Source organism: Poromitra crassiceps (assembly GCF_964638095.1).
Source record: "Poromitra crassiceps genome assembly, chromosome: 17".
Taxonomy (NCBI): Eukaryota; Metazoa; Chordata; class Actinopteri; order Beryciformes; family Melamphaidae; genus Poromitra; species Poromitra crassiceps.
In genome coordinates, this window is record NC_139635.1 from 3,511,413 (window position 1) to 3,532,644 (window position 21,232).

General features: G+C 43.2%; 1 protein-coding gene across 3 annotated transcripts in view; it reads left to right on the plus strand.

Moving 5' to 3' along the window:
* LOC310791772 (arf-GAP with Rho-GAP domain, ANK repeat and PH domain-containing protein 1) overlaps nt 1-17,639 on the plus strand; it is a 53,127-nt gene extending 35,488 nt beyond the window's left edge. For 2 of the 3 annotated variants that reach the window (XM_083653428.1, XM_083653429.1), the window contains 8 exons: nt 1,113-1,212; nt 3,139-3,340; nt 3,813-3,858; nt 6,478-6,683; nt 9,029-9,238; nt 10,620-10,725; nt 12,341-12,494; nt 14,187-17,639. In XM_083653428.1, the coding sequence (XP_083509554.1) occupies nt 1,113-1,212; nt 3,139-3,340; nt 3,813-3,858; nt 6,478-6,683; nt 9,029-9,238; nt 10,620-10,725; nt 12,341-12,494; nt 14,187-14,234 (1,072 nt within the window). In that variant the 3' untranslated portion in view covers nt 14,235-17,639. The remainder of the gene's footprint in view (nt 1-1,112; nt 1,213-3,138; nt 3,341-3,812; nt 3,859-6,477; nt 6,684-9,028; nt 9,239-10,619; nt 10,726-12,340; nt 12,495-14,186) is intronic. The other variant, XM_083653430.1, reaches the window with a different exon arrangement.
* Nucleotides 17,640-21,232: the final 3,593 nt, after the last annotated feature.

The window sequence follows — 21,232 nt, forward strand, 5'->3', positions numbered from 1 at the left end:
GTTGGCACAGGAAAAGAACATTAAGCGTTCCATCCATTGTAATAGATGGGCACATCAATAAACTATGTGTCATATATTTATTTAGGTAGAAATTAAATTGTTGATGGCACAAGCGTTTTCTGGTCTAATTTGTGTCTAGAAAGGCGCTATATAAATCCAATCAATTGTTATCAAAATTATTATTATAATTTTTTTTCCCGCTTTCATTGTAAACAGGTTGAAAACTGCCGCGCTAAATAATGTTTGGCCCGCGACTCTTTATATTTTTCTGTATGCTGCCCACATGTGATGTCGAACACAAAGCTCTCCGTTTCATAAGCTTTTGTTAATCACAGACCTTATTTCAAACATCTAACCAAAAACCCCATACAAAGACCAATGACTTCCAGACAAAGGAACCAGGAACTACAAAAATTCCTCCTCCGTGTGACACTCTATATCTGACTGCATTAGTGTTGCTATGTGCTTTTGGACCAAAGGAACTTTTTCATAGGAACAGTTGGAGGAACTCTCCCCTTCTTGTTGTGTTCACACCACACAAACTGGGGATATAGTTAGACTAGACTAGACTTTTTGACCTCCTACTTCATAGGTGCTTTCTCAGCACAAGAGGAAACTTTAGCGCTCGGTAAGTGTACGTTGAATGCACCGAGACGTTGCCTTTTCCCCCCCACTAACATTAGCTAGCTAATTGTTAATGAGCAGGGAGTTCCTCTCAGTTTGGTCTGGAAGCACCTTAAGTCCTGTGTAGGCTTGTATTTATGTGGAGAAACCAAACTGCACGCACAACTCAACTAAAATGACTCTAGGTGCACGTGCACCTGCATGTGTGCCTGGCTTTGTGCTGAAACCAGACTTTGGGGTCTCACCCAGTGGTGAAATCTAATGACAAAAAGGACATTTTGAGTGCTGGCTCTTTCCCCTGTTACTGTACTTGTATTTATTTTGACCATGTAATTAAATAGTTCATGTGTGTATGTGTGTGTGTGTGTGTGTGTGTGTGTGTGTGTGTGTGTGTGTGTGTGTATGTGTGTGTGTGTGTGTGTGTGTGTGTGTGTGTGTGTGTGTGTGTGCGTGTGTGCGTGCGTGCGTGCGTGCGCGCGCGTGTGTAGCCCGGGTCATGAGTTTGAGATGGTGACCCTGAGCGACCAGCTGAGCTGTGCTGCTGACACACAGGAGGCGCTGCTGAGCCACCTGGTGCACATCCTGAAGGTAACGCTCTGTGTGTGTGTGTGTGTGTGTGTGTGTGTGTGTGTGTGTGTGTGTGTGTGTGTGTGTGTGTGTGTGTGTGTGTGTGTGTGTGTGTATGTGCGTGCGTGCGTGTGCGTGTGCGTGTGTGCTAACAAGTTTGGACGTTTTACTGAGTAATATGTGCAATATCTAACTCAGAGCCTCATTTACATTGAAATAATAACTGGTTAATAACTGGGCAATCTGATACCTGATGGTTGTATGTATACAGCTTATACGTAGCTAGTTTATTTATGCTAATACATTCATATATACTGTACATACTGTCCTTTCATACACGTATTCAAAATACACTTTTTTCATACACTTATTATTATTGAATTGTATAGTAGATTAGATTAGATTAGATTAGATTAAATTAGATTCTTTAATGACCACACAGCCAGGCTGGTGGAATTTGTTTTCAGTACAGTTCATACGTAAGCTATGGTCCAACATTGAACATCATAATACATAAAACAATAATAGTACACAATACAGTCATAGCAGCAGAGATATGGGGGTTGTTATAGAGAGTTCAGTGTCTTTATGGCAGTGGGAAAGAAACTGTTTTGGGTTGTCTTGGTGGGCAGAGACCTGATGTGGTGAGCTGGGTGAGTGGGGTCAGAAATGATTTTTTTAGCTCTATTTTTTGGCCTTTGGCGGTGGAGTGATTCAAGTGACGGAAGGGGGGTGTGGATTATTTTGGAGGATTTAGTGATGATTCTCTGTAGTTTGTTTTTGGAGTGAGTGTCCAGACTGCTGTACCAAACTGTTATGGAGAAGGTGAGGATGCTTTGTATGATGGCCAGGTAGAACCGGAGCAGGAGATGTTTTCTTATTCTGAATTCTTTGAGCTGACGGAGGAAGAAGAGTCTCTGATTGGCTTTTTTGTAGATGTGATCTGTGTTGGTTTTCCATTTGAGGTTATTGCTTATGTGAATGCAGAGAAATTTGAATGAGTCTGCGGTGCTTATTGGTTCGTCGGAGATGAGTATGGGGGTTTTGGGGTGTGGCTGGCGTCTGAAGTCGATGATGAGTTCTTGGGTTTTGGATATAGTACTTAATGGAAATGTTTAACTATCCTTTGTTTGTTATTCTTGTCTGTTTAGACTGAACATTAATTTTTCTCTTGTGTGTGACTTCGCGGAAGCAACCGGTCCTCGGCTAACGCCTCGGACCGGTTCACGCTTCTTGCGTCGTCCCTTAAAAAGTGATAATGGACACCTCGTCGTGCATTAACCCTTACTTAATGCACACCTGCTGGCCAATCAGAAACAAGTATTCACCCAGACCATAAAGCACTTTTAGGGAAGCCCCTCCCCTACAGGAGAGGTGTGCCCATCTCGATCTGAGGAGCAGCTATCTATAAAGGCCATGGCACACCAATCAAACATTCTACTACAAACACAGTTGTTTGTTTTGGGTGCCCTGGCTGTCTGTCGTGTAACACAGTTGTTTGTTTGGGGTGCCCTGGCTGTCTGTCGTTGTTTGGAGATGTTTGGTCAATCAAACATTGACCAATCAAATGTATGATTGGTGTGCCATGGGCTTTACAAGGAAAGGGGCTTGTGAGTAACAGGTCCACTGACTCCAAGCTGTCTCGAACCCCCCCCCAGACCTCACTTTTAGTTCTGATCTCTGTGTGGTGCTGATAGACAGCTCCTTTTACCGTTCACGCGTTATCAAGCAGGGCCACCCACTGTCTGTCACTGCAACGAAACAATGCCCCAAAAGCAAAGTAGGCACATTTGTGACTGTTACTGTCTCTGTGTGTGTGTGTGTGTGTGTGTGTGTGTGTGTGTGTGTGTGTGTGTGTGTGTGTGTGTGTGTGTGTGTGCGTGCATGTGTGTGTTTGTGGTTAACTCCCGCTGGATGCTTCAAGTTTGACCTGAATTGTCCGTCCAGGTGATTCTCCCCGGGGGCGTGTCCGAGAGAGAAGTGGGCGGGGCCTTAGCGGTCAGTAAGGTGTGCCTGATGGAAGTGGGCGGGGCCTCAGATGATTCCGACGGCTGGTTGGTGCTCTGGGTGGGCGGAGTCAGCATTTATCCCGCCCACAATCAGACAAAACAGACGCTGAGGACAAAGCTGGATGCGCTGACACGCTACGGTAAACACGCACAAACACGACACAAGCATGACACATACATGACTCATACATGACTCACATTATGACACATATGATTTTTAGCTACATGTAAAAACATGTAAGGGTTAATGCCGGACGAGTAGGGATGTATATTTCCTTACACCCCCCTAGTGGCAAAGGACCCTTTTCAGAGCAGCCATTTGACGTGTCAAAGCAGGGTAAACCCAGGTATAACCAATGCCATTGATGATGGTTCCATTCTATTTACATGTCCCAGTGCCAGGACTCTCATTCATTTTATTGGTTACACCTGTGTAAACTTTACACTGCTTTGACAATTCAAAATGGCTGCTGTGAAAAGGGCCTAAGGGAGGGGAAAAATGAAACAATCCGCATAATTTCAGTTATCCTCATTTTCTATTGTGTAAGTTCACTAATAAATGTAACTTATTATTATTTAAAAATGTCTGAAGCTCCTCCTCTTCTCATGCAGATATGAATCCGTCTGAAAACACCATCAACTTGGTGACAGGAGACAGGTAACACACACACACACACACACACACACACACACACACACACACACACACACACACCTACACACACACACACACACACACACACACACACACACACACACACACACACACACACACACACACACACACACACACACAAACACACACATTAACTCAAATCTAAATCTGGTAAAAGTGTAAATTAGTAAGTTTGTATCCTTCATCCATCCATCTTCAACTGCTTATCCGGGATCGGGTCACGGAGATAGCAGTTCCAGCAGGGGACCTCAAACTTCTCTTTCCCTGGCCACATTAGCCAGCTCTGACTGGGGGATCCCGAGGCGTTCCCAAGCCAGTGTGGAGATATAATCCTGTCCTTGATGACAATAATAATATAGATTCGATGCTATTAGGGTTTTATCTTTCCCGGGTTGTGATTGGCTGTGTTATACAGAGGAGTGTGTTGTTAGATTTTGGAGATGCTAACAAGTAATTTTTTGCAAGTCCAAGTCAAGTCTGAAGTCTCTTAAAGGAGGACTTACCCCCTAGATATGTATCAGAACAGTGATTTGAAAATACCTATGGAAAAAACCAAGAAATGACATATGCTCTTGTCTATACTATACTCTTTGGCTGTGTTCAAGTCAGGATTTTTTTTAGGAAATCGACGCCATTACAGTTTGCCCACCGCCTCGAAAATAATTTATTTGAGAGCTGCAATATCTTTATAAATATCAACAACTAGCCAACGCTGGTGGCCTGTATGGAAACAGCGTTGCTCAAAATGGTTGAAAGTTATATCAATTTGGCCATTCAGTGGCGAACTAGAAATTTAATTATTTTTCTCCCATATGTGTGTGCGTGGCTTGTCTTATGTTACGTTAGGAGAGACTATAGTGACGCGACGCGAGGCTCGTTACCGCAGCACACAGCACAAACGCCCCGCTCTCAGCTTATGTAATCACAATGCGAGATTTCTCCACGTCATTCCCTCGTCCAACTTGCGATAAACCGCGCCATGAAATCCGTTTGAAATTTTCGTTTATGGGCTTTTCGTGATTCTTGTTAAAAGTTACTGCAGCGCAGGGCAGTGTCAGACCTCCATGTGAAGAGCTCCGCCCGCGCGTCCCCGCTGCCTGGAGCACAGCAGCTCGTGCTCGCGCTCTAAAAGGCAGGGTGCCTACGAGCTGCTGCCTGGCCGGCAGAAAGGGCTCCAGACTCGGTGTGATAATCCTGTAACAGCATTTGAGCTTATTCAGGTAAGATTATTAATACATTAATATTAATATATTATATATATATATATACATTAATAATGTAATGACACATTCAGCGATAAACTGTCTACAATGAAGACATATGTCAAATATGACAACGTGGGGTTCAGTATTTTAAGAGCACAGGTTTTTTCTAGGGTACCTACTTGCCTGATCAAACCCATTCCGCGCATTCCTCAGCCCAGCGCAGCAAAACACACAAGGCAGCGAGTCCACGTGGAGGAGCGCACACACACAGACAGAGTGTGCTGCTGTGCTGCTCACCTCTCCCCCAGTCCCCAGTCGCTCTGCTGACTTCATTTCCTGAAAAGTTGGCGTTGCTTTCATTGCACAGTGACGATATTATAGTAGCCGATGTGTTTAGAGCAGCTTTGTCACGTTGTCACGTCGTAGTATAGCGTTATATTTTACATGTGCACTAAACTGCGATGAGATTTGTTTGCGGAAATGACGGCGGGGAAAGTGAGGCTCTCACTTTGGTGCTGGGGCTCGGCAGCTCCGTGTCCCCAGCGAAAAGGGGCACAGAAGACCACCAGTCGTCCTTGAGAGGATTCCAGCATTCGTTGTCTCTCAACCTAATTATATGGAATTCTGGACAAAATCATATCTAGGCTATGATTTTTTTTATGATTATAGTGGCGTTTATTGATAGTATTGATAGTATTGTGTTACATACGAGTTGGTAGGAAAATAACAGGCGATTGTAATCAATTTACAGGTGATTAACAGGTCAAGTGACATCATGGGAATAGGCTTGGAGTTGTGAGCGAGCCGAAAGGGTACAGGGGGAGTAGGGGAGTAACTATCTTGAAATCCCATAGTCTTTGGGGACAACCTGACGTCAGGTTGTACCAAATCTCCCATTCATTTGAGGGCAAAAAAAAAGCAGACCCTTAGAGGGCGCTTATGCCAGGTATGCTGCTGAAAAATGATACAAATGGTAAAATGGTAACAGTTTGGTCACAAATGTGGAAATTTTGACCAGCATTCTTCACACATCACCCCCAAAGTCATACTGGTTAAAAGCTGAAAAAAAGTGTTTTGGAGGTAAGTTCTCCTTTAAGGATGAGCGATTTCTGGACAGAAACATTGCTGTTGAGTTTTTCAAATGGATTTCTTTGGCGCTTTGAGCACCACAAGCCGAGTGCCATGAAGTTCCATTGTATTGGAGAGAAGGCAGAAAACTCAAGGGCTGATATCTCCAAAACTCAGGCAACTAACACAAAACGATCTAGAATAGCACTTACATGTGACAAGGAAAAAGCTGGGTGAGCTGCCCCTTTAAGAGGGACTCGAGTCAAAGTTGCAAGTCCAAGTCCCCAAGCTCTGGTAGAATGATGTGTGTGTTGTCTCCTCTCTGTAGGAGTTTGTCTCTGCGTTTTGAGAAAGACCACAGCTGCCACTCCTGGTTCCAGCGGCTGCAGAGCGCTCTGGCCAATCAGAGTTCAGCTCGTCAGCGTTCCTCTTCGGCCAATCAGTGCCCGACTGGTGGGTCTCTGTACGGGCGGGCCAGTCTTGGCTCGGTGCCACCGGCAGTGGAGCGCTGCATCTCCCACGTCACCCAGCATGGTGAGACCAGACTCTGATCCATCACTATCTTACACCCGGCACAGAGTCTCACTCTATCTTACACCCGGCACAGAGTCTCACTCTATCTTACACCCGGCACAGAGTCTCACTCTATCTTACACCCGGCACAGAGTCTCACTCTATCTTACACCCAGCACAGAGTCTCACTCTATCTTACACCCGGCACAGAGTCTCACTCTATCTTACACCCGGCACAGAGTCTCACTCTATCTTACACCCGACACAGAGTCTCACTCTATCTTACACCTGACACAGAGTCTCACTCTATCTTACACCTGACACAGAGTCTCACTCTATCTTACACCCAGCACAGAGTCTCACTCTATCTTACACCTGACACAGAGTCTCACTCTATCTTACACCCGACACAGAGTCTCACTCTATCTTACACCCGACACAGAGTCTCACTCTATCTTACACCCGACACAGAGTCTCACTCTATCTTACACCCAGCACAGAGTCTCACTCTATCTTACACAGAGCGGCACAGAACGGCACAAAGTGGTGCAAACGGCACAAAGGTGCACAAGGTGTCACAAAGAGCACAAAAAGGCATAAAGATAAAGTGCACAAAGGGCCACCCAGCGACCCACGTTGTTTAAATAGCGTAGGCTGCTACCTGCATAGGCTACCTGCTACCTGCATAGGCTACCTGCTACCTGCTTAGGCTACCTGCTACCTGCATAGGCTACCTGCTACCTGCATAGGCTACCTGCTACCTGCATAGGCTACCTGCTACCTGCATAGGCTACCTGCTACCTGCATAGGCTACCTGCTACCTGCATAGGCTACCTGCTACCTGCATAGGCTACCTGCTACCTGCGTAGGCTACCTGCTACCTGCATAGGCTACCTGCTACCTGCATAGGCTACCTGCTACCTGCATAGGCTACCTGCTACCTGCGTAGGCTACCTGCTACCTGCATAGGCTACCTGCTACCTGCATAGGCTACCTGCTACCTGCATAGGCTACCTGCTACCTGCATAGGCTACCTGCGCCCATCTGTGCACACATATTGGAAATAGCATTATCTACTATGAAGATTTGCACTTTACTTTGTTCCTGACATGTATTTTATTGACAAATTGCTCTCACCATTACACAATGCCAACTGAACTGTCCCTCAGCATTACAGGCAGTGCTGTTTGTTGTTGTCAAGAGCAGAGCCAGATTAACACCCCCAGGGGCCCCGGGGCACTGAAGCTCCCAGGGGCCCCCCTACCCATCGTCCGGATGTTTGGATGTTTTTTCGCCATATTTAGAGGAATATCTCATTTTAAATTAACATTAGTATTATACTGTTATGTTATTATTCTGTTTCTGAGATTCAGTTTCTCACTCACTCATAGGCGATTCTAGGCTTTGCAAAGAGGTAGCACCAGCAGGATAAAGATATTAGTCTGACTGGGGGGTTTCTAGGGGGGGCTGTGCCGCCCCTGGACAAAGAGATTTTGTACATTTTAAAGTAAAATGCATGAATCTGATGCACTCTGAGAGCAAAAGGAAGAGGCTAATCTTCACATTAATATCCTCTTCACTGTGCTGTGGCTTTACAATGATGAAAAAATAATTGACATTACATTTCCAATACAAAACAGCAGAGGGTGCCGCAGCACCACAAGCACCCCCACTTCCCGCGCCCCTGGTCACCACTTGCCCACAGGCATCCAATGAGACTAAATCATCAGACTTAATCTTCTTGGAAACACATTTTATTTTGTCCTGATTGGTCTTAGATTTGTGTCATGGTTCTGTGGAGCCCAACATGAGCCCGACCTAAAAAAAAAATATATATATATTTTTTTTTTTATTTTTTTTTGGAGGGCCCCTTCACCCCGAGGGCCCCGGGGCACCTGCCCCGGTTGCCCTATGGTTAATCCGGCCTTGGTCAAGAGATTTATTTATTACATTTTATCCTCATGTTTCTTATACATATTTATAACAGTCACTCCACATCACACTTGTTGTTTGTTGTTGTTTGTTTGTTATCATCATCATCCGTATATAAATGGGAGCTGGGCCTCTGTTTGTTTCTCTGTCCCACTGTGATTGTCCCACTGTGATGTCATAAATCCCACTGTGAGATCATCAGTGATGTCATAAATCCCACTGTGACATCATCCGTGATGTCATAAATTCCACTGTGACGTCATCAGTGATGTCATAAATAAAGTAGTGTATGCAAGCTGCAGGGTCAGCTTCTCTCCCTGTCTCTCTCTCTCTCTCCCCCTCTCTCTCTCTCCCTCCCTCTCTTTCTGTATCTCTCTGACTCTCTCTCACTGACTCTCTCTCCCTGTCTCTCTCTCTCTCTCTCTCTCTTTCAGGTCTTAAGGTGGAAGGTGTGTACCGGCGCTGTGGCCTGGCCACCAAAGTGTCTCGGTTGGTGGAGGCTCTGATGACATCACCAGGCTCCGCCCCCCTGGAGAGCGACGAGCAGGGCGTGCTGGACGCCGCTGCTGCCCTCAAACAATATATCCGCAAGCAGGAGGCGCTGCTGCCCCCACAGGACGGAGAGCTGTGGGCGCAGGCCGCGGGTCAGTGCAGGGGGAAGGGCCTGTTAGACCAGTGGACAGGTGGATAGTCAGAGGTGGGGACTCGAGTCACATGACTTGGACTCAGGTCACATGACTTCAATCTGGCAATCCATCAATAAAAAAGATCTAACCTCTGGGTAGCAAGCTCGTTTCAATACCTGAAGAACCGGAACTGGACTCAACTCGCCCATTTATGCTAATTTTAGACCCAACTGTGTTTGTTGTAGAATGTTTGATTGGTGTGTCATCATGCTATGATCCCCATTTTCTTCGACCATGCAGACAGATTTTCATGCAAATGGAAAATCTGTGTTGAGAGATGACATGACTTGGACTCAGGTCACATCACTTGGACTTGAGTTTTAATTGCTCGGCTGAGACTTGACTTGATGGACGAAGAGAAGACTTGACTTTGCTGTCTGACCACTAGGGGGCAGAGGAGAGTTTTTTTGTTCCATGTCTATAAGAATCTGTGGTAATAGCACTAGCTGTATCGCAGTAGTATTGCAGTAACAGTAGTATTGTACTAAGAGTCATATTGCAGTGATAGTAGTTGTAGTATTGTAGTAACAATAGTATTGTAGCACTCTAGTATTGTAGTATTGCAGTATTGTAGTAGTGCAGTAGTGCAGTAGTGCAGTAGTGCAGTAGTAGTAGTAGTAGTAGTAGTAGTAGTAGTAGTAGTAGTAGTAGTAGTAGTAGTAGTAGTAGTATTGCAGTATTGTAGTATTGCAGTAGTAGCAGTATTGTAGTACCACGGTATTGCAGTATTGCAGTATTGCAAGTATTGTAAGCGTCTTTGAGCATTTGGAAAAGCGCTATATAAATCCGATGTATTATTATTATTATTATTGCAGTATTGAATTATTGCAGTAGTAGTAGTAGTAGTAGTATTGCAGTATTGTAGTATTGCAGTATTGCAGTATTGCAGTAGTAGCAGTATTGTAGTAGTAGCAGTATTGTAGTACCACGGTATTGCAGTATTGTAGTAGCCTATTGCAGTAGTAGTAGTATTGTATTGTAATGGTTGCATTATTGTAGTAGAGCAGTATTAAAGTAGTTGTCGTATTGTTGTATTACAGTATTGTAGTATTGTAGCATTGTAGTATTGCAGTAATAGCAGTATTGTAGTATTTCAGTATTGCAGTAGTTGTAGTATTGTAGTATTGCAGTAGTTGTAGTATTGCAGTACTGCAGTAGTAGTATTGTAATAACAGTAGTATTGCAGTATTGCAGCAGTTGTAGCATTGCAGTATTGCAGTAGTAGTATTGTAGTAACACTAGTATTGTAGTATTGCAGTATTGTAGTAGCCTAGTAGTAGAACTTTAGTATTGCAATAGTAGTAGTATTGTAGTAGTGAAACAGTATTTTCTCTGTCAGCTGTTCCAGATGAGCGCTCCAGGTTTTCAGCTTACCGACGATTGCTACGGCAACTGCCTGACGACAACCGAGCGACACTGAACGCCCTGTTTGGACACTTCTACATGTAACACACACACACGCACACACAGAAACACACACACACACACATACACTTATACACACACACACACACACAGAAACACCCGCGCGCGCACAAACACACACACACACACACACACACACACACACACACACACACACACACACACACAACAATATCAATAGATAAGATAGCCGTGAGTGGCCATGAAAGGCGTTCAGGCCTTTTCTGAACGGTACCGACATCACAAAAAAGTGTGAGTGGTTCTGAGGACATGGTCCAAATATATGCCTTGATATATCTGCCAGGTTTCGCGATCATTGTTGTGTTATAGAGCTTGTTCCATAGATGGTACATGCCGGGTTTGGGGGTAATCGGTCAAACTGTCTAGGAGGAGATGAAAATATCTTTTTAAAAACCTTAAAAATGTATCACATTTTTTCCATGCGAACCTTGGGGGTCCAAATTGCAAAAGTGCGGGGTTAGGACCGGAGACCTGCGTATGTGTACCAGGTTTTGTGTAAATCAGACAAACGGTGTACGAGTTTAAAGTAAAACCTTTGATTACAGTGCATGAACATTACAATAAGAAACCAGCGCTAAAACAGACAGGCTTCTTGAACCCCCAATTATATGAGTTTGAGTTTGAGTTGAATTATTCTGACTTGCAATACATATATATGTACATACTACATACTACATATTACATATATCGCTGCTGTCGTTCCAGGACCTCGAATCTCCAAAACAGAAACTTTTCAGGAAGTAAAAAAAACCTGTTTGCTCTTAAACTACTGGACCAAATGTCGTCCAAGTTGGCACATGTCTTAATTATAGTTAGTTTCCCGCTGAATGTGTCATTACTTTATAAATATCTTACCTGGATAAGCTCAAATGATGTTGTTTATATTATCAGTCCGACTTGGAAGCGCTTTCTCACGGCCAGTCAAGCGGGAGAGAGTCGCATACTCATGCACGAGCCCCCAAGCTCCAGGCCGCGGGGGCGCGCGTAGCAGCAGCAGCAGCCCTCCTCGCTCTCATGGCCGAATGGGGGCTTTCGCATGGGGTGAGAAATAGTCTGACATAACGTAACGTTAACGTTACTTTATTCTCGTCAGAAAGCACTCCGATTTGCATGTTAAAACAAGTTTGCAGCCTAGGAATAACTGGAAAACATTTGATTGATATATTAACGTCAGAGGAAGCCAGGATTAGTCAAAACGATATGAGAAATACACAGCGCGTCTGCTGTGTGTCTTTTCCGGGTTTAGTGTCCTGCGTGGGGGGGTACACACGGAGGTAGGGGGGGAATTTCGAGGTTTGACTGACAGATTGAGGGCGAATGGCGTTACGAGATTTACTCACAAGCTCGTTTTAATGCTTTTCCATTGGTTGCATTTGTTAAAAACCACACAGAGACGTGAAGGGTGACCAATGGCATTGATTCATGACAAAAAATAAAAAAGTGAAAAAAGTGACATTCGAGGTCCTGGCCCGACAGCGACGATATAGTAGTTACTGGTTTTTGTCTACTAGATGCAGCCGATGTACAGTGATTACATACTGATATCTTTCTCTTCTCCTCTCTTCATCTCCTCTCCTCTCTCCCCTCCTCCCCTCTCTCCTCTCCTCTGGTCAGAATCCAGCTCTTCTCTCAGGTGAACCGGATGTCAGCTCAGAACCTGTCTCTGGTTCTGGTTCCGTCTCTGTTTCAGACTCTGAGTCTGACTCTGAACCAGGATCTGACCCGTCTGATCCGGGAGCTCATCATCCACCACACCCTGCTCTTCCTGGTAGAGAGACACTGAGAGAGAGAGAGAGAGAGAGAGAGAGAGAGACTGAGAGAGAGACTGAGAGAAAGAGACACTATTACGGTTTTTGCCTCATTCTGAAAAAGACAATATTGTATACCTACTGAGCTCTTCACTTTTCTTTCCTTTCTAATGAAAATGTACATTTGCTAACTAGCATTAGCTTAGATATGCTGCTAACACACCAGCCACAACAACATACCTAGATTTGTCTGAGATGTTTCTAACAAAGAAAGCAGAGAGTGGTACCTGCTGCGATTGACCAATCAGAATAAAGTATTCAACAAGGAAATATTTGCACCTAAAAACCTGTTGAGATTCAAATCTTTCATGATGCTTAAAAGCAGGTGTGTTTATCTGTGGGCTTTTCTTTTGACCATGCATCTCTGACTAGTTGGTTTGTTTACAAACCATGATTGAGACACATATTCCCAATGTGCAAATTCAGTGTTAAAGAGCATGGTGTAAGTTGGAGACCACATCGCATTAATAGGTGGGAGGGGTAGATAGCAATGGGATCTTGGGGAAAACAATTATTATTATTATTTTATCACACGTAGCTGCATCTAGACCGGTTTTTCAACGAACGGGGGGTATTTTCATACTAGTGAGGAAGGCCTTTGGCTCAAACGTTCATTGCTGCTGCCAGGGCCGTAGCCAGGGGGGGGGGGAAGTGTGGACGGTCCAAGGGCCCTTGACTGACAGGGGCCCCAAATCATAGACATATATAAAGGCTAGATGGCTTAAGGCGGAGTCACCAGCGTCGTTGAAGCGCCGCCATCTTGCTACGGCAGGCTTTCTGGTACGTTCTATGGTAGCTGTTGGAGGGTGCACAGACAAAAATACTCATAACTCGCTGAAATCTTGACGGATTTACAAACGGTTTGGTTTATTACAAGCATATTCCGTTCCCGAGATATGGCAACAACAACAAAAAAAACACTAAAAACACTATTTTTTTGATGGGCTCCAAATTACACCAAAATTAAACCGAAGCATCTATGCCATGAGAGGGATTCAGGCACAAAGTTTCATGCAGTTTCATCCATTTCCCTAGGAGTTATGATCATCTGATGTGATAATACTAACCCAACAACAGATGCTCATAGCTCCTAGCAAAATGGATGAAACTGCATGAAACTAGGTGCGTGAATTCATCTCATGATGATGATGCTTCAGTTTAAGTTTGGTGTAATTTGGAGCCAAAAATAATAATAAAATGTTAGCGTTTTTTTAACCCATAGATATATATAAAGCTGTGGTGCCGTAGCAAGATGGCCACCATGCGACGACGTCGCTCTCCATTGACCGGCAGCGCGGGTAAGCCATCTAGCCTTTATATATGTCTATGCCCCAAATGGCCAAAATTTTCCTCCGCCGCCCTTCGGACGGCGGCATCCATGGGCCCGATGTGATATCCTTTCATGGGGCCCGAAATCCCTGGCTACGGCCCTGGCTGCTGCCCGGGTTTGAGGAATTATTAAAACCTATGAAAGGACCTTTGGAGTGCTGGCTTTTCTCTCTTCACTGAACTCTTTGCTTGCCCTGCACCCAGTGAGTTTTTAATCCGTTCTGAGTGTGCTCGCGACCTGTGAATTTCTTGGGTATTTTCATACTAATCATGAGCCCAAAATGTAAATTGCTGATGTGACTCAAAGACCTTCTTCTCTGCAGACTCCTGAGGAAGAGGAGGATGAAGAGGAGCAGATCACAGTGCTGTGAGCAGACTGAGGAAGAGGACTGTGGAGCTGGGGTTAAAGGAGGAATGAGAGCAGATGATTTCTTTCAGTGGTTCTCAAACTTTTTGAGCCGCGACCCCCAAAAAACTTTAGGCTGGGGTTCGCGACCCCCGCTCCCGCCGGTGCCCAACCCAACCAACGACTTCCCAGTGCGCACACATTCACCCCCTGATTTCACTCACTCACTGAAATCTTTTGTATACAGTACAGTTTATATACAGTTTATAGTTGTATATATAATACATTAAATCATTAATCATCATGAGAGAAAATCTTCTTTTTTGACAACCATCCCGCGACCCCCCAAAATAATCTCGTGACCCCCCGGTTGAGAACCACTGATTTATTTGATCAACATTGTTAAAGCCACTCTCCACTCAGTTGTTCTAGCTGTTTAAGGGTTGCTGTTGTATTTCAAAGTTCTAAAAACTGCTGTGTAGCCGCACGTCATCTGATTCTGTGCAAAGATCTTACACTGATAAGAACTGAAGGCTAATAGGTTGTTCCCCTGCAACATCATGGCGGGAGCGCTGTTGTAAAAAAAGCACAAGAGCATAGGGCGTCCAGTTAATGTAGCGGTAGATTCCCCAGCCTATCAACACGGTTCGTATCCACGCGTTACTTCCGGCTTGGTCGGGCGTCCATACAGGCACGATTGGCTGTGCCTGAGGGTGGGAAGCCGGATTGGGGGTATGTGTCCTGGTCGCTGCACTAGCGCCTCCTCTGGGCAGGGTGGAAGGGAACACATCCAGGTCGGGCCCGGCGCCACGAGGGGGCCTAAGGGGGCTTTGCCCCCTCAGTTCAATTTTCTGCCCCCTCACTTAAAAAAAAAAAAAAGATTTTGAATAGTAGACTTTCTTGTGTTGTTATTGCACTTTTCAGAGGTTATGGTTAAAAAGTCCAGAAATAGGCATAGCGGGTATATAACCTATGTTTTACGATATAAAAATATCATATAAAAATAAAAATAAATAAAAAAATCAGCCCCCTCCCCAGTTATAACCGCCCCCTCAGTCATTTCATCCTGGAGCCGGCCCTGATCCAGGTCGTATCAAAGCAAATCCAGGGGACTTGCAGGGTCTGTAGCCGATCTAGCCTAGCATGCTAAACACCGCTGTTATTTATCTGATTTCGAGATTATGGATGAAGCATTTGAATTCGATGGCCGCCTGTATTTATTTGAGCCGGTCTGGAATAATGCCATATGGATTACAAACTGAGGAGCGGGGGAACAGGAGCTGCTATCTCTAAAGTTATGGACAGCAGAGCCAGGGTGAACACACTGCATCAAAATCAATGGAGCGTTCATTTTCTCATTGTCATTATGATATAATAAGGATATGAGCCGCTGCGTGTCAGAAAATAAGCTATTTCCAGGACGTATATTCCTCGTTTTCAGGTCACAGTTCAAAGCATATCACAAAAAAAACTTTCAGTGTGAGTTAAAAATCATAATTTAATAGCGTTCCTTTATCGCCAAATAACTGGGATGTAGAGGCTAAATGACGTCACATCCGTTTTGTTAGCGTTCCATTTGCAGAAAACTTGAGCTGGGAAGTTCACTGTTCACTGGTCAGATCCAGTCACTAGCCAGGCTAGCCATTGTTAGCAATAACAGTTGATAACAAGGCATCTCATTTGCGCATACAAACACTACAGCCTCATGTCCACACAGATAGAAGTTAGGCAGTGATGTGTGTACAGCTGATTTAATGAGACACAAACAAAACAGAAGTGCTAAACAACATTACTACGATCATAACTACTGTTGTTGCGCGGCGCAGCCATCTTGGATTTTTGAGATCGGGGCTGCTGAGGCTCCTATGAGTTTGGAACATTGAATAGGAAATTCCAGCTCTGGTGACGTCACCGTCCCAGCTCATGACCTTTGAACCGTAAGATTACCAGTTCTCAGTTATAAAGGAATGCACGATTAGGTCCAGGTTGTAAAAAAACTGGAATTCTCCTTTAAGTAAAGTCATAATTAAGCAATAATCAATTTCAATCAATCAATTTTATATTTATCTAGCACCCAAATCATAACAAGAGTTATCCCAATGCGCTATAGCTACACCACAATAGCTCATAACAGGCTGTGATATGGTCATTATATCACAGCTAAGGTGCATTGATCTGCAAACGCGGAAGGCAGAGCTAGCAACTAGCAGCACAGGCTATCTCCCGTTTAACTAGTAAATTGGTAGTTGTAAAACACGATTATCTCAACAAACGAGCAGATTTCAAAACAAATTTTACGGTTGGAGAAGGAAACATGACTTTGTCAAATTATGATACATTTCCTAAATATTGCAAAAATATTTTAACCGCAAAAACAAAACAAAAACATGTGGAACATATGAGGGAAACACGTATAGAATAAATAAATACCTGTGAATATAGATGTTTTCTGTCCTGAGCCTTCAGTTTTTCAGTTTCATCTGAAAAAACTTGCTGGTGGTCAGGAAAGTTGCTGGTTCAAATCCCCAGAGTGGGGGAACTGGATCAGCCTCTGCATAAGGGCATTTCAGCAAAGCTCTGACTGAGTTTTGTTGATAGAGACTGTCTGTCTGCTTTCACTTGGGACTGAGGAAAGTGTGGTTCTATTCTTTTATTTTATTTTATTTTATTTTATCTTTCTTCAGGTTTTCTGGGGTGTAAATCATCATTACTCACAATGGAAACATCTTGATCAAATTGAGTTAAAGGACATTACGTGGGTGTCAGGTGAATTCGGGTGATTATTCTGCCTTGTCCCAACAAGTTCTTAGGGCAGTTTGTGAAATAGTCACAAAAATCGAATCTATATTTGTGTACATCGACACTATTTATAAATTTTTGTTTGAAATTAACATGACCAAAAGAAAGAACATTGGTCTCCGGTGTCTTAGGCAAACGACCGTTGATATGCAACATGTGTTTCGTTCACAAAAAAAGGACACGGGCTCCCCTGAAAGACTACTTTGTTAAATTTAAGGGGGGCACTATTGTCTATTATTTTGTCACACAGGTTATAGATTTTGATCTTCTGTACAGGTTCCTGAAATAAATAAAAATATGATAAAAGTTATACATTTATTTAGTTATTTTGTTTTGTAGAATAATGTTTGATTAATATTAGTATCATTATTTGGTTAATTTGAGTACTTATTCAGCTTTTATTTTGAAGCTGTTGGCAGCTGGGGTGCACTCAGGTGAATCTACTTATATGGGCATAGACAGGTAGACTCAGTCAAGTCACCGGGAGGGGTTCATGGTTTTTTACCATCGCAAGCAATCCTTTGTCTGTTTGCTTGCAAAATATTGTGAATAAATCAACAGAAACGCTATGCTTGCCTGGACAATTGACGTATTTCCCTGTGTAAGATCAGATTAATCTCCTGGTGCCTCAGTGGCCTTTGATTTTGAATAGGTGTGTTTATTAGGGTTTCAAGCCCCAATGTTACACCATTGCCCAACTGTGATGTCACTCAGGCAGTTGTGATGTAACTGATGATGGAAGATGATCTTAAAGTGACTGTGGGTTAGACGTGTGTGGGGGAGATCTGGCAAGATGTGTGTGGGGGAGATTTGTGTGTTGCGTGTATTTATTTATTTATTTGGACGGGACAGTGCAAAATTAATGAACACAGAAACCATAGAACAGATAATAAAACCTGGAACATAGTAAAAGTGTAAAAATTTCCGGATTTAGCACGAGGCTAATTTCCATCCGTTGTCCCCATAAAACAAAACACAATAAACATAAAACTTAAAACATAATAAAACATACATAGAACATAGGTAGCACTCTAAAACTACGTAAAACATAAGTAGCAGCAGTACACTCTAAAATGCATGGCAGCAATTACTCTTATAAAAATAGAATTACATAATACACAAAAAGAAACAGAAGAAAAACATACTACCTGTGGATACATGACTGGTTTGTTTTCAGCCATTTTTTGAGTCTGCCTTTGAAAGTGGCAAGGGTGGGGCTGTCCCTTATGGAGACGGGGAGACTGTTCCATATTTGGCTGTGTTTTATTGACAGGACATTCTGACCAAACGTGGTCAGTCTACGATGGACCTTGCAGTCACCTCTGGTGTCTGACCTGGTGCCAAGTCCAGTGATTCTATTTTTATGGATGAATTCCTGTAAAGGAGGGGGAGCTAGTCCATGTAGGCATTTGTAGAAGAAACAGGCACTCTTTAAGACCTTGAGATTTTCAAAGCTCAGGAAGAGATGTTGTTCCAGAATGTTGCAGTGGTGGTATGACAAAGGTTTTCTAGCAAATGCCTTGATGGCTCTGTGATAAAGCTGTTCAATAGGTTTTATGACAGTGGCACCTGCAAACGACCAGTTTGTGAAGCAGTATTCAATGTGAGAGAAAATCATGCAGTGGAGATATGTTTTAGCTGCATCAACTGTTAAGAAAGGCCGGATTTGTCTAAAATTAGCTAAATTAAAATGAATTGTGCTTTTCATTTTTTTGATGTGTTTCTTGAAGGAAAGGTTTGAGTCCAAAATGACTCCGAGGTACTTGAAATGGGAGACCAATTCCAATTGTGTGCGGGGGACAATTGTTCATGGCGAGACTTCCCGAGATTTGGGTCTGGATCGAGGCGACAAGGAAGACGGTGTGTGTAAAGTGATGTCACGCAATTGCTCGACTGTGATGTCATCAGGCAGTTGTGATGTCATCAGTGATGTCACTCGAGCAATTGTCTTATTTTTTAGTTAAAATTGGTTTAAGTGGTCCGTTTGTAGCACGAGGTGACTGTCCGTTTGTAGCATATGAACTGCACCGCTTACTTTTCAGCACCTGTGTGATTTTTTTACTTGATGGAAAAAGTGAGAATTCTTAGATTACAGTCAGAATTCTTGTTACATGTGACATCACTGATGCCATACCATTGGGTCTATGTCTGATCAAACAGCGTGATTAGACACAGACATGCCTTGGGCTGCTCACAACAATAAAGTGTGCAGTTTTCTTTTGGGGGGGGGGGAATATTTATTTGGCACTGAACTATCGGATCTCATTAGAGCTGCAGCGATTAATTGATTAGTCGACAGAAAATTAATCGACAACTATTTTGATAATCGTTTTGAGTACAATTTTAAGAGAAAAGGTCAAAATTCTCTGATTCCAGCTTCTTAAATGTGAATATTTTCTGGTTTATTTATTCCTGTATCACAGTAAACTGATATTATCTTTGAGTTGTGGACAAAACAAGACATTCGATGGCGTCATCTTGGGCTTTGGGAAACACTGATCGTCATTTGCTACCACTTTCTGACATTTTATAGACCAAACAACTAATCGATTAATCGAGAAAATAATTGACAGATTAATCGATTATGAAAATAATCGTTAGTTGCAGCCCTAGATCTCATATGACAGGGCTACATTTTATGCATGTTTTGAAGACCAGTCAGGATCTGCTGATCAAACTGCACATTTTGTGGCCTTTTATTGTGACCAGCCCAAGGCACACCTGGTCAGTAATCATGCTGTTTAATCATCATGTTGATAGGCCACACACCGGTCAGGTGGATGGATTATGCACAGGAGAAATGCTCACTAAGGATTTAAACACATGTGAATCACATTTGAGCTAAATTTATTATTATTATTTATTATTATTATTATTACAAAATTTTATCCAGATAACGTGCCCGGATACAGATCGCATTTTAATATCAGCTGTAAATGGGGTGAGTGAGAGCGTGAAGGATAAATCTCTGCATGAAAATACAAAGTTCAGACGTTGAGACAGAATTCAGATTGCAGAATGCATCACACTGAGTTTATTTCCTCTCTTTTCACAGTATTTAAGACATGGAGACACAAGTAATAATAATACTGTATCATGTAATTTACACAGCAGAGAGGGGACATGTGAGGGTCAGGTGACACTCAAACGTGAAAATACGACAGAAGTTTCTAAATCTAAAATAGTGATCACATGACCAATAAACAGCAGCACCGTGACATGTGGAATCTCTGTTCTGACTGTGTACAGACTTTTCAATACAGGAGTGTAAATGATGTGAGAGATGTTTGTAAGTTTGCCGCACAAAAAGCTAAACAATGCATTAAAAGGAGACATATTTCTATTTTTGGGGTTACATTAAAAATGCTAATATACATTTAATAATGTGTATCCCGCTTTTGGTTTTCAAAAGAATGGTTTACAAAGCTATTTTTGAGGGTTGCAATTGTGAATAACTTTTATTTATTTATTTATTTTTCTTGGGTTCAGCGTAGGTTGAGTGTTGCTTCGGCGTATGGTGTGAACGGGCTGTAAGGCTCTTTAAAGCTTCCCATCGACCGTCCGTAAATGTGGGCGTTCAAACATGAGTAAATAGATCTCTGTAGCTCGAATAACAGCCATGCAAGCCGGGGCGCAGCTTCAAGATCTGCTCTACCTTCTAGAAGCAGTGAAATCCTGAAGCGACTTGACCCATTGTGTCACGGCTTCCTGTTCAAAATGCCGGCTGTTTTACCTGCTCAAACTAGTCTGACTCGCCTGGTCAAACCTAGTTTGAGTCACATTATGAGTCAGACTAGGTTTATGAGTGACAGGAAGTGTAAACACAATCAGAACTTCCGATTGTGTTTACACTTCCTGTTAGTCTCTCAAGCCGTCTCTTCTACATAACGTAAATATCCCGATTCGGAGAGCTATGGTTGAAAGGCGGCAAAGTGTTCCTTTAAGTCATAAACACAACGGACAGAAGCAGAGGCAGGAATGTGGGTTCACAGGAAACTAACAACACAGACTGATGAGATGTGACATTAGTTGGGTTTCCATCCAGAGGAATCGAATTTTCAAAAAGTCGGCAAAAGAAAATGCGAAATAATGCGCGTTTCCATCCGCTGCTATTATGTGAATGCTGTCAATCACCTCGTGTTTGAGGCTGTCTGCCTCTGCTCATCTGTTGCTATGGGGCCTCTCACAGCAGCCATTTTGTGTCTAAAAGGAAGGAAGTAACAC